This window comes from Xiphias gladius, chromosome 16 (genome assembly GCF_016859285.1).
Source record: "Xiphias gladius isolate SHS-SW01 ecotype Sanya breed wild chromosome 16, ASM1685928v1, whole genome shotgun sequence".
NCBI lineage: Eukaryota > Metazoa > Chordata > Actinopteri > Istiophoriformes > Xiphiidae > Xiphias > Xiphias gladius.
Genome location: NC_053415.1, coordinates 23,036,620 through 23,050,525, shown reverse-complemented (window position 1 = coordinate 23,050,525; position 13,906 = coordinate 23,036,620). Strand labels below are relative to the sequence as shown.

The window sequence follows — 13,906 nt, the reverse complement described above, 5'->3', positions numbered from 1 at the left end:
GCAGGAAACAAAGGCAGTCATTTAACCCCTAAAACTAGGGCACGTGAAGTGCAATTTAAGTTCAAAAACAAATATGACTTGGCCACACTGGACCCTTGATGAAAGGATGATTTAGTTGCAGAGGGAAGGAATGTAGTTTTCTGCTCATCAAGAGCTGAAGCCATCCTCCAGACAGAAGCCGACAGTATTCCCCGGCTGTTGTTTCGTGCAGCCTGTGACGTGATCAAAGGGGATGGCCGAGCACTATCAATGCCCTTATCATCATATGCATGCCAATTTTCAGGGGACAGATAAGATGGGGCAATTGTTGCATAGCTTTGTGTTTGTGCAGAGGAGACAGTGGCCTGGTTTGCTGAAGGAAACAATCCCGTCGGATACAAGATTTGGATGATTTTTTTTTTTTGCTGTGACAGACAAAAGGCCTCACACATGCGGCCTCGTGTTTTGGTTGTCCGTTAAAAGGAAATTACGAAAACTAACAAAGGGATTTCCAGGGAATTCCTGATTTCTAATGGTTATCTACTTCCAGGTTCCTCTGTAACATTTAAGTCCTAACTGTGAAACCAATGGACACAGCGATTAAATCCCAAATCCCAGAACTCCGTTTGCATGGTCATCAAATCACTTTAGCTTTAATGGAGGTGTGCACTCTACTTTTGAAAACACTCCCATCCGCTCGGGAAGTTAACCTACAGTGAGGCGTACTGTATCTGTAGCTATAAGGCAAACGCATTATGCGTCATGCCTATATAGGAAAAGAAAGACCGTGTACATTCCTCCTCATCAGTCATGTTATTCTTGGCCCAGGGAGCACATTCTTACACCTGGCCCCGGACCCTCTGCAGACCGCTCTCCTGTCGTACAGGAACAGTCAGCTTCTATACGGCACTGACTGCCAGACAAGGAAAACACGCAATTCTTCAAATATTCTACATATTCTTCAAATAAAAACACTGCCTTCTAGGTACACAGACAAGCTCAAGAGTTAAACCAAAGCCAGCGTTCACACACATGAGCTGCATCAGGACACGCAGTTTAGGTTAGGATATGACCCGAGGTTAGTTCTGCCTCCAAAATAAAGGAGGCGAAACAAGTTGAGGAAGAGACGGGAGAGTACAGATCATCCAACATCTTGCACTCAGTGTAAGTATTAGATTAAGCCTATTTTTCTATGTAACACAAAAACAATTTCGTAAAAAGATGTACAGTAGTGTTAAAACCATATTACAGATGATTAGAAGATTAGAGACGAAAGTGAGGCAACACACACAAGTTACAATCTCAGAGGTGTGTTTGGAAGTGTAGAGGAGAGCTTAATCTAACAGAAATTTCCACAAGTCACAAACACTATACTGTATATTACATTATACAGTCATAAGCACAAGAGCTAGATTTTCTCGTAATTGTGAGCTATGTTCTTGTTATTGTTTTTTGTATTGATATTCATCTTTGGAGCACACGTGAATATGTATATATATATATGTTCAGATTAATACCTTGTTAATGCAAACATCTGGGTCCCTAAACCCAATTCTAATGCAACCAGCTGCTCATTCATGGTCATTTTCATGTTCAGACACACTAAAAAATAAACCAGATTTTGATATCTTGTAGATTATTTCTACAAGATACGAGCACAAAATTAGCTGATCAACCAGGATCTGCCTTACTTATATTGCTGTTTAGTGGTGCAAATTCCTTGACAACTTTGCAACTAATTAAATCATCAAAACCGACTGACAGGAGGACATGTGGTCTGGGGCCCCAGGAAGTTACCAGCTTTGCTCAGGTGTCCATCCGTGGTCATTTGTAGTGTAACACTGGATGTTCCCTGGGTTGTCTGTAGCTTAAACTGAGCACTGCTGACACTTGTCAACAGTGCCTCCTCGTATCTCTCCTTGATACTCTTTTGTTTTGATGTTGCTCATCCGCATTACACAGAAAAGCTCCTGGATTTCATACACACTGGTTTTATTCTGAAAGGCAACGGGCGGAAGTTTCGTGTTTCCACCCACGCCGGCTTTACAGCGTCAGAGCCAGTTGAGGCGGACCAGGGGCTGCGGCGCTCAGAACAAGCAGCGCCCAGACGGAGACGCACAGACTGGAGTACAGCGCCCCGGGTTTTCCCATCCTCTTGCTCTGCTTCGGCTTCCTCTCCATCATGGATTCTCCGCGGACTCGTGCCCTGCTCTCCGCCGGATAAACCTGGGACTTACGCTCGTACCATGGGAATATACTGTCGGTGCGCTCGGCCCCGTGGATCTGTACAGCCTTGATGGAAACCATGTCACCGCAGCAGGGGGCACTGGGACAGAACAGGTCCGACTCCCTGACGGGAGAGAGCAAGGCGCTCGCCGACAGCAAAAAGGTAACAGCGGCGCTCCTCTGTGGGGACCCTCGGTGCTGATGGAGTTGCTGACTCTGGACACGGTTTGCGTCCTGGCGTGTGCGTTTTTGCGCACCGAGTTTGCCCGGTGCGCTCATTGCAGAGAAATCAGTGTATTCGAAGTACACCCTCGTGAGGTGTGAAAGTGGTATCATAGTCTTACGGTGTCCCTGCAAGAACTCTCGGTGCAGTGTGTCTGTCTTCAAAAGTGAATTTAGAGACTTAATAGAGATTATTTCTGTGTAAAAATCTCAGGGTTGTTTGCTTTAATGGCATCATTTCCACCGTTTATTACAGGACTACAATGGTTCTTTTTTTACCCCCCTTACTGGTCAAATCCGCAGTCGCGTGGTGTGCTTCGAGCCAGGTCGGTTTTGGGACTGGACGACGAAGAAGTCGCTGGTGGTGAGGGCTTCGGGTCTCACCCTGCCACGGCTGCGTTTTCATGTAAAGACACCCACTGGAACATTGTCCTCGGGGTTTCGTTTTGTTGTAAATGGGATCCGTGTCCCATCACTCAGCGCGTTTCTCGTACTCGATGAAATTCGGCCCAATGAAAACTCCCTCTGGATCAACTGCGCGCATCTTGCAAATGGGAGAATACAATTCTAAGTGTGTAAAGAGCCTCCGCGCCGTGATACTTCGTAACAGTGTTGCCATATTCTGGCTGGATCAAGCTACTATCCCCCATCTGAATACTGGATTTTGATGGCGTCCCAGTGTGTTCGTGTTAGCCTGAACAAAGCTGCATCTGACTGAGCTGAAGAGTCGAAAAGTAGCTGAACACCAGAGCGGGATAATGTGCTGATAGTGATGATTTGTCCATCAGGGAGACAGGGGGCCACCGCGCAAAGACAGGAGAGTGGTCGCTGCGCCAGTGCCGTCAGTCCTGGCTTCTCTAAATTTAGGCCACTCTTAATCACAGCATTAAACACCAATTTTTACATCTGATTAATCACCCCCCCCACACACACACACACACACACACACGCCCCCGACGTTCCTGCAGTCCACAGGGCTGCGGTCGTTCCTTGTGATTTGTTTCACCCGTTTTGGTCATTGGCTCCGGCAGGCGCCGACACAACGGAGAGGTGGTTCCCCGGCAGCCCATCGGCCAACTCGTAGCAAACAGCGCCCCCCCGCCACCCCCCACCCAGCTCCGGCGCGTGTTCAGAAAGGGCGCAGCGGAGCTTCCCTGCCGCGTCGCGGCGGGACGCGAGCGGCCGAGGTGAGCGCAGATCTGCCGAAGTGCCTCGGAGGGCAAAATAAAGGCGTAGAGAAATGGGAAATAAAAATAAAAAGCAGACCCTCGCCCCCATGACGCGTGACTTTCAGCATAACCAACAAGTGATATCCTCAGATAGTCTCAAGCTTATCTGACGATATCAAGGTCCGCGCCTTTTGGACCTTGAATACGCTCCGTCGCCTCGCTCGTGCCTGCATGGAGGAGGCTGAGCAGAGTTCATGTCCCCGGTAACCGGGGACCAGTCACCGGGTGAACTCGGCAGCAGAACAACACACCCATGGTTTTTCAGTTACCGCGCGACGGTCACGGTCAGTAGCTAACGATTGTGGCGTAGTTGTCCAGTTTCTTCAGCCGCCCCCAGACGCACCACTGCGCAGCAACAGGGCGCAGACACTCGTGCTCTTCGTGTTAGAAAACGGAACTTTTGTCTCAGGAATCCGCAAATGTTGCTGCTGCGGCCCACGTGTTTTCTTTTGTTTTGTTTTGGGTTTTTTTTTTTTTTCTGTCCCGAGCAGCGGCTGCACCTCGTCGTGCCGTGCGAAGCTCTGCGCTCTGTCCGGCCGCGGGGAAAAGCTGCGAGACGCGAAGCTGTCAGCCGGAGGGAAAACACTCCGGCCCAGGCGCTGTTACTCTTGGGGGGGGTTGTTGGGGGTCCATCTAGAGCTACGTGCACGCGTACTGTGTATGGCATGTCAGTGCTTATACTGCAGAGGTAGCGGAAATGATAACACTGGGGTTTTGGTTTGGGGTTTTGTTTTTTTTTGTTTTTAAAGTTAGCGCCTACAGTCCAGGCTTCCTCTTTGGTTTCTGCCGACGCTCAGCATAATCTGAGACACCCTCTCTTTTTTTTTCTTTTTGCACAAGAAGCTCCATTCTTTTCTAATGCCGTGCGGAGTGCTGTCGTACCAGTGCCCAGCGAGTCCCGTAAAACACCTGGCGAGGGGAGGATGAACTCGTCCCCTTTACGCGTGTCACCGTCCCCGTCGCCCCCCCCCTCACCAAGCCCGATTTCACAGACATTTTGGACCAAAGCGTGTGACAAACAAAAGCCCCATTACCCGCTGGCCTGTGTGTGGAAAACCCGCAGACTTTTGCGGGCTCGGCGGGCTCCAGTGTTCTTGCGTGAGACGAACGACAGCCCAACCCCTGAGCTCGGCCGCAACACCGTCCTCTTCCGACTGGCGAACCCGCTCAAAGTGACCTAAAATGTAACGAGCCCGCTGTCGGGGGCAATTTTGTAGCTGTGTGACCGAATCTAAAAAAAAAAAAAAAAAAAAATCACAGCAACGTCACAACAGAGCAATTGTGCGCCTCTCATCTACGTGTGTGGCCTTTTTTCTTTTTTTTCTTCCCGGTCGGGGCAGCGGTTCCTTCCAGGGCAAGGTCCCTGGCTGTGACGCCTGGACGTTAAAAAACCGCCTCCTCGGAGCGTCAAAAAAAAAAAGAAGCAGACGCGTCGCTCGGTTGTCCGCACACCGCACAGTCCGGCGTCCCCACGGTGCAATTTGCGTCACTTTTTTTTTTTTTTTTTTTTGCCGTGGTTTAGTAGCTTTGGCCCGCGTGACTAACACGAGTCCGGTTCCTCCTTCGACAGTTGAGTCGGAGAGGGAACGTTAGCCACAAGTCCCTGCAAAATGAGTTTAGGGAGCAAAGCCTTATTTCATTTCTATCGCCGCTTTTGATCCCCCCCCCAAAAAAAACTGGTTCCACATTGAATGAAAGTAGTGTGTGTTTGTGGCTCACGTGGTTTCGGTATGTTGTAAATAGATTTGATTTAACTGAAATAGCTGCGGTGCCCGGAGAGATGCCGGCCATACCTCTGCGAGGGAGCTCGCAATTTATTATGTTACAGTGAGAATATACGAGGGATCATGAGAGATTGTGCAACTGCTATTTCTCCACTTCAGTCTTCCTCTCTGTCCCTCTCTCACTTATTCTTCTGTCTGCCTCCATCTTTAACCATTTAGCTCACTTCCTCTTGTCCCTCCTCGCTGCTGTCACTTCTCCTTTCAGTCAAACCCCCCCCACCCCCACCCTGCACACCACACACACACACGCACACACACGCACACACACACACGCACAAACAGACACACACACACACTGGAGTTATGTCTATTTCCCTGTCTGCCTACAGTTCCTGTAAGTTTCAAGCAGTGCTGTCTGTGCGCCTTGCTCTCCATTTGGTCTCCCTCTCCACGACCAATACACGCTGCTTATCATGGGATGCCAAATGGCGCAAACCATCACCCACCTCATCTCTCTCTCTCTCTCCCCTTGACTGTGCAGAAGATGAAGACCTTGGCCCAAAGACGACAGTCAGCTCCCTCCCTGGTCATCAGCAAGGCGCTTACCAGATCGAGAAGCACGTCCAGGTATGAGCTCAGACACACATACACCTGCCTTGGTGATTTGAGGACCTGCTGTGGTACTGACATCAATGTCGGCCCTTCATTTCGCAATGGAGGTAGGATTTCTCTCAGTGGAGAGCGGCAGCTGCGGTGGAAGCATCACTGAAAGAGCGCTTGAACCCACTGTACGGGTTTTACTACATACTTTTCCAGCAATTTGTATTTTCGGTTTTGCGCAAAGCTGTCCTTGAACTATTTCTCCCTGGTTCTTCCTTGTTCTGTAAACATTTTGGCCCCTCTCCTCAAAAAGGCTTATCTTATAAAGCGTTTATCGGGGTTTAGGGTACTTTTTTCGTGGTTTTCATTGCATTTTCTCAGCCGTTCGGTCCCACAGTCACTCACCCGGGGAGTTAAGGAGGTGATAACACCGAGAAGGAGAAAGTGAAGCTGGGAGGCTGAAGGCGTAAAATCACCGGCCTGACTAGAAACACTAGAAAGTGGGAGGCTATGCTTCCTATGGGCAAGTCCGAGTTGTTCACTATCTCTGGAAAAATGCAAAATTTTTAAAAAAAAAGTTTCAAACTGACTTTACAGACGAAATAATTTCACAAGATTCAGATTATTCTCCCACGTTGCCTTAAATTTGTCTCGGGCATCAGAAGTAAGGCGCTGGCCTTCCTGACTCATTCATGGCTTAGAGGGGGTTTAAATGCTTACTTCTCCCAGAGCTATCAGGATTTTCATCACCCTTATCCGCTATCACGCAAATCCCTTCCTCTTCCTTTAACAGGGTGGAAATAGGCAATTATAAACCCCTTGGGGAAAGCATTTATTTACAAGAAACTTTGTTCGTCTCATGTTCCACTGTTGAACTCGCTGCCGGTAACAGCTTTTTGGGATTTTTAGAGGAAAAGAAAGAAACAACTGCGGGCATTTCACAAATATTCCACATTTTTAAAAAAAATCAGCTCGTCACAGTGAAATAATCAGCTTGAAGTTAATCAAGAATCGTCAAAAGGAAGTGCATCAGGATCCCTTAAGGAATGTTGCGGAGTTCCTTGGCTGAAGAAAACCTCTAAACTCCCCTCAAAGCCCTTTTAGGCTTTAAAACTAGGTTTTCATGCCACCAAATCGTCTCCAGCGAGCAAGCGCCTGTGGGTGAAACTTGATGTGGTGCAACTGTCCGACGCGTTTATTATGTGTGTGCATGCTGGTGGCGGTTTTTAGTGATTGCGGAGGGAGATCAGGCCGGGCTGTGGCACGCTGAACTGTGAAAGTGGACCATTTAGACCAGTGCTGAGGGAAACTCTCCACACTGTCAAATGGGTCAGCGCTCTTGGAGCACTGCGTGTGTGTGCGTGTGTGCGCGTGTGTGTGTGTGTGTGTGTGTGTGTGTGTGTGTGTGTAGGAGAAAGTTAGAAGGACAACTCGCATATTCTGTTTACAGGCACAGAGAGAGGGAGAGACAGGCAAGCTATTGAGCGAAAGACAAATAGAGGCTGACTGACAGAGTCGCTTAGTCTGTCCAAGTCTGACCAGTGTGTGTGTGTGTGTGTGTGTGTGTGTGTGTGTGTGTGTGTGTGTCTTCCAAGTCTGAGGAGGTATGGAGCCGGGGCTTGACACTCTCAGCTGTCACCCACAACCTTTGACCCCTCATCGGGAGGTGTATGGGCCAGTGGGGGTAATCTGGGGTCAACACCTCTCATGTCAGTGAGCGTGTGAGGTGTTCATTAATGTCCGGACGTGGTCATGTGTGTGTGCAGGGGGCGTTACCGGGGGAGAGATGTGAAATCACAGTGGTCAGGTGACTCACAGTAGGCAAAGGTGAAAGATCATGGCAGTGATTATTGCGAATTCCTTTCGACAGGTTCGACAGGTACTGTTGTTTGGTTACATATTTTTAGGATGATTAATGTAGTTACTGGTCCCTCTTTGTTTTCTTTTGGGGTCATGAAGTTTTACTTATTCTGTGAAAGTTTTTAGAACCATTTCCATCTTCTGGTATCTGTTATATGAATACTACAACCCTCCTAAGGGCCACTGATAAAATTTTAATGGACACGTCGGTTCTGCCGACAATGCTCGGCCGCGGCTTTGCTCATTTCTGCGTCACCACTATGCTCTTTGTCCAGATAAGTCACGCACGCTCAGGCGAAGTAACTATGCTGTATGTGCCATTCGCACTGTAACTGAGCAGACTGAGGGAAAACATCGTGATAAAGAGCTCTCCTGACTTGCAGAGCAACTGGTTGGCCGGGGTGCATCCATACTGAAATAGTCACAGCCACGTTGCTTCTTTGACCTCAGTCGTATGAGTACTGTCCAACACACATGAATGAGGATTTTTTTTTTTTAATATCACATATAACCTTGGTTGAATGATATTCATCGTGACCTGAGTAATATCTCAGTCATGTAGCAGTATTCTTACTTTGCTTTTACAGCTTTCAGTCTGGTTATTACCAATCTGAGTTAGGGATCAGTTTATCATCAGAATCCAAGATCTGATTCTGATGGTTGAATGTGCAAGAATAGAGAAGTATTATTTTTCAAGAGCAGGAGTAAACATTAGAAGATGCACGTCAGACTAATTTTTTATTTAAAATGAACTATTACTGCTTTCCTTGTAAAAACACAACAAAACAACATATAAAACACATTAGTACATACAAACATTTACAACATTACTTTTACTAAATACAAATGCAACAACACCAGTAACATAAGTGATATATACACCTAGCAGCAAAACCAAACTGTGATAGTTTCTGGTGTTTTTTACTGTCTCTCTTCCTGACGGGCTTTCCCATTTTTTTTTATTTCCTCCACTCTGAACGTGTGAGGTCGGTGAAGAGCATGAGCTCTTTGTGCCTCGGTCATAAATGTTTGTTCACTCATCCTCCATATAGTAGCTCCATGGATAATGTAAGTTTCTCTTATTTAATGACCGTCTGACAACTGTTGCCATGGAAGTTACATTCATTTCAATGTTAGACTGGTTAGAATCTTCAGCTGGATGCCTGAGAAAATACACGTTTTTCATTTTTTTAAAAGATGGAGTTTTATATATTTCACAGCTTTATATCCGAGGTGACTCTTACTTTTGTACTCTCTCTCTCCTGCCTTTCCCATTAGGCCAGTAGGGCTGAAAGGCTCTTGGGTCTTCAGCTCAGCCACTTACATCACCTCCACACACACACACACACACACACACACACACACACACACATGCATATATATATATATACACGTGCTGTTGCACCTCATCCAGAAGTATAACCTCATCTCTCAGCCTCCAGTCTTACAGTGCAGGGTATTATGGGTTCCAACTGGAGTATAAGTCCCCTCCCCCTCGGGCAATGAAATCTATACTTGAGGGAGGAAGGCGACTGTACCCAAAAGCATAAAAACATATGATTGGCTGACACCCTTGACCTCACGCTCTTACTCACCCTCAGCCACAGTGTCACCACAAAGTGGCACACGCACACACACACACACACACACACACACACACACACACACACACACACACACACACACACACACACACACACACACACACAAATCCAGAGACTACCTGCACACACATGCATGCAGACAGACATAGAAAGCACAGACATACATACATACATTTAATTCACTTGATGTACACACACTGAAACAACCTCTCGGTCAATTTTTCTTGCACCCTAGTAAACGGACACATGCTTGTATTAATATACTTGTCAGAATACTACTGTATTTACTTAACCCCACTTCTAATCTCAACCTGGGTTCTATTAACGAGTCCTAATTGGCAGTAAGCTACTGGAAAAAGAGAGACCGTGTCCTGAGTTTGGGTGATTTTCGCTTCTTTTTTTTTCTGGTTTAATGAGGACAGTTGGCCATCAAAGTGACAAATACATGAAGACACGCTCACACACGCATCATGCAAAAGACATTTCCTGGTTTTAATAATGCAATCTGCTAAGGATATCAGGGTTGATAGCCCCTGGCCACTTCTCTGTTACTGACTGAAAAAAGGGAAGTGTTTCGGTATTCTGACCTCCTCTGCCGTGTGTGTATCTCCCTGTGCGTTTGTATGTATTTACTTTGGCTATATAGAGAGCATTGTGTTTCATTTCCATAGTTTGCTTATGGAAATGATCTACTGCAGCCAAAGTCTGTTCAGGATGAGGCGAGTGAAGTGGACAGAGGGTGAAAAGGAGAATTACCACCCTACTCTGCACTTCCCCTCAGGTCTAGAGAGCTTTTTAGCCTTTTATAACTTGTTGTTTCGGTTTTCTGACGCGCAAATGCGACTCTTATAAACCTTATTTCCAGTAGCAGCAAGCACCTTTTCAATGAATATGAATAAGCCTGCTTATTGTTGTTCTGTAACAAGCTCCTTATAAAATTTGAATCAGCTTCAAAGGACAGAAAAATACAGGGTCATGTCAAATCATCAGCAATAAAATCAGGTTAATTTATTTATCCATTTATGAAAAATGGGCCATGGTTCGTTTGTTGTTTCTTTGACACGAAAAAAAAAATATAATCATAAAAATATGTAGTTATTAGTATAGTTGGAGTGCAGTTCAGAAATGTATCCCTGTGTAATGTCTTTATAATCATGTTTATTGCAGTTTTGTTGCAGCGATGAACAACAGCTGGCACTGTGGATATTTTAGACGGTACAGACTTGTTTGTGTTTTTTGCAAAATGAAGTCGTCTTTAATCCGCATCTTAACAGACACTCTCTCTCTTTTTCTCTCTCTCATACACACACACACTGAGCCGTCAATTGCTGCTTGTCTGGACAGCCTTTGTCAGGGATGAAGAGGTCAAACTACTGGTGATGAAATCCTCTTTATGCAGAAAAACACACGTACAAGTTCAGGGAATGACACACAAAATGACTAGCACACACTCCCTCTGACTTTCTTTTCCACAAATTCCTCTAGACACACACGTAAACACGCACACGCACACATCTTCAGTAAATCGCTGCCACATCTGGGACTCTCTTCTTTCACTTCTTCTCAATTCATTTTGGATTGATGCCATAAAAACTTAAAACGTGTTGGTGGCCGTGGAGTCAGGTTTGCCACCAGAGGCAAATCAGCCACAGGAAAAAAAAACTGATGATGCAGACAATATAGAGAAACACACACACGGGGTCATTTGCAGGGTTATTAATTAAGCTGAACAGATGGACAGAGTTATGTAAGTGTGTGTCACGGCTGCCCTGAGGGAGTCCGTCTGCTCGTTCAGGGGTCGACCATGTGACAGCTGAGGAGACGTTACGCTGTTGCACAGTGATGGTGTGTGCAGTCTTGGGAGTGTAGCGGTGTGGATAATACATGTAAAATGTTACTTCCAAGTTATGCTAATGAGGGGCTGGACAACAGCGGTGGCAAGCCCTACAAACACGAATGTCTATCGCTGGCTGCTGAAGTTACACCATTGGTCGCTGGTCTTTCGAAATTAATTGGTGCAGCGGTTTCTATTGTGTCATCGGGGTTTTTTTTATAGACAGTGCTGCCTACTCAGCGCCTTTGTCTCTATACTTACCGTCTTTTCACACCCTTTTATTAAATTTTGACCACAAAAGCACCAACCGACAAATCTAATCTGACTTTTTGGACAAACCGTAGCAACTTTACGTAGAAAGACAGTCGCCAGTATTCAGTACTCTCTATGCGTCTCAATCAACTGAGCGCATGGCAGCCGACACAGACGTGGATGATCTTATAACTTTCTCTCTGAGTGATCGTTTTACAAGTAAACATAGCCGAAATCACAGCACAGCCGTTGTCTTTAACTTGTGTACGTGATGATTTTGTCTGACAATGTTGCGGTTATTCAATCAAGAATTTTTTATCAGTGCAGAGCAGCAGCTTGGAAATGGCTCGGAGGTGACTGCTGCTTAACATGGAGTCTGAATGGGCCGCGTTTCAGTCACTATTTCATACTTCACCCGTTGTCTGACAACAGAAGCAGAAAAACATGTAAATGAAATCTTTGTTGGGCCATTCTGCTGTAGTAAATCACCGTATATGTGAGAGAGAAGCAAACAGATAAAGGGCAGTCCAGCCACATACTAGGTTTTGACCTAGTCTTGTTTGTCTATATTGTGATTAAACTCCTAATCGAGGGTCTAAGGATAGAGAGCTCTATTGGGCAAATTTGGGATTTTGGGCAATATCAATAAAACTGTCTTGTCCTACCTTGTGATTGATACTGATAAGCTATATTACCATTTATGTCCAAATCTTGCACCGTGCTTCTTAAATATTCACACTGGGACACTGGGACATTAGTATGCGGTGTTGTGTGCTTCTTTGTACTTTGTATCGGCCCCTGTATTGTGTTTCAAAAAGTCAACAGTTCTCCCCACAGATCCGTGCCTCAACAAAGGTGTCCATGTATGTGCGGGCAGGCTGAGGACTCAATTTATCAACTTCACATAATGGACAATGGAGCCATTAGCTGCTAATCTGTCAGATTCAAAGGACGGCTGGCTCAGCTGTCAATCTTACATTCAGGAGGGAGGGATGTGCGGTGAATACGGAAGAGGTTGTCTTTTTTGGGGCAGCGAGATTTGAAAGGGGCTTAACGGGAACGTTCGTCCATATGTATAAGTGTGTGCGTGTGTGTGTGTGTGTGAGTGTGTGTGTGTGTGTTTGTGTAGGCTCTTCTGACAGGAGCATTTTCCGGCTTTGCTTTGACAATAACAACAGATGAGGATGTGTGCAGTTGACGAGCTCAATGGGAATTTTTGAGACTTTTTTCTCTGTAATGGTGTTAATCCCACTGCAACTTAATCAAGGAGCCCAAAAACCCTTCCCAGCGTCCCCCCTGCGGTGGTCTTTTACCCCTGCTGTCCTGCAGTGCCGTGTGACATGACATTAAGAGATCAGTCACTGCCGCGTTGAGAAATCCAATAGGAGCTGAGCCTTGCTGCTGGGTGAGTCACAGGTCAAGGACAGAGAAGACTCATTTTGAACTTTAATACATCTTTGGAGAAGAAATTTGGACGAAAGGGAAGGGGGAAATATAGAGTTCATGTCACAAAATGACATCAATCTGGAGGAGTTGATGCCAAAAATTACGATTAACATGTGATTGATGATTGATGAAGAGTGCTGGAATGGTGAATGAGTTATGTAAATGTTTTCAAAGAGCTGTAAAATAATTTCAGAGTATACCACATGGAAAGTATTTTCTTTTTTACAGCAACAATATTTGATTGTTTTGCAACTATCAGTTCTGTGATTTTTTTTTTTACTCTTCGTGTCCCACCAAGCCTCAATGCTTATTTGGCTACATTCATCGCTTTTAATCGAATTCACTCAGCCGCTTTTGGATTTATTTTTGGATGGCACACAAAGACAGACAAAAAGGGAAGCACTCCAGCGTAGTCTTCTGGTCTTTGTTAATTAATTACACAACCAGTCGCTTACGCAATGTAGCTGGAAGGATTTTGATGTATGAGAAAATTCGGGCTTCTCTGTCCTCCCAGCGAGACTCAGACTACTTCTGGGCGCTCTGTTGAAGGGGTCACCAACAGAAGTGTGTGTGTGTTTGTGTGCATCCTCTTAGGTATCAAGGACTTGCATTTGTAAGGGAAGCAGTAACTACGCCAAGAAGTGGGTGTGTACATGCGTGAGAGAGCGGAGAGCGTGTGTGCACGTTTGTGTACATGAAAGAGACATAGAAAGGCAGAGACAGAGATGGACTACTACTTTTATCTAGTAGTGAAGGGTAAACAGGAAAGGATGGAGCTTTCAAACTATTTCCTCTTCCTCCAAAAATTCCCCACTGTTTACATCTGTCCATCAGTGGCACATATTGACAGCAGGGAAACAGATGCAAGATATCCATCCGTCCATCCATTAACTATACCGCCTATCCTTTGAGGGTCACGAGGGGGGGGGT

At 45.9% G+C, this 13,906-nt stretch overlaps 1 protein-coding gene across 1 annotated transcript in view; it reads left to right on the top strand.

The window, feature by feature from the left end:
* Positions 1 to 2,087: 2,087 nt before the first annotated feature.
* Positions 2,088 to 13,906, top strand: part of LOC120801830 (rho GTPase-activating protein 20-like) — a 36,112-nt gene continuing 24,293 nt past the window's right edge. Inside the window, exons 1-2 of the mRNA XM_040149102.1 lie at positions 2,088 to 2,368; positions 5,922 to 6,007. Of these exons, the coding sequence (XP_040005036.1) occupies positions 2,276 to 2,368; positions 5,922 to 6,007 (179 nt within the window). The 5' untranslated portion in view covers positions 2,088 to 2,275. The remainder of the gene's footprint in view (positions 2,369 to 5,921; positions 6,008 to 13,906) is intronic.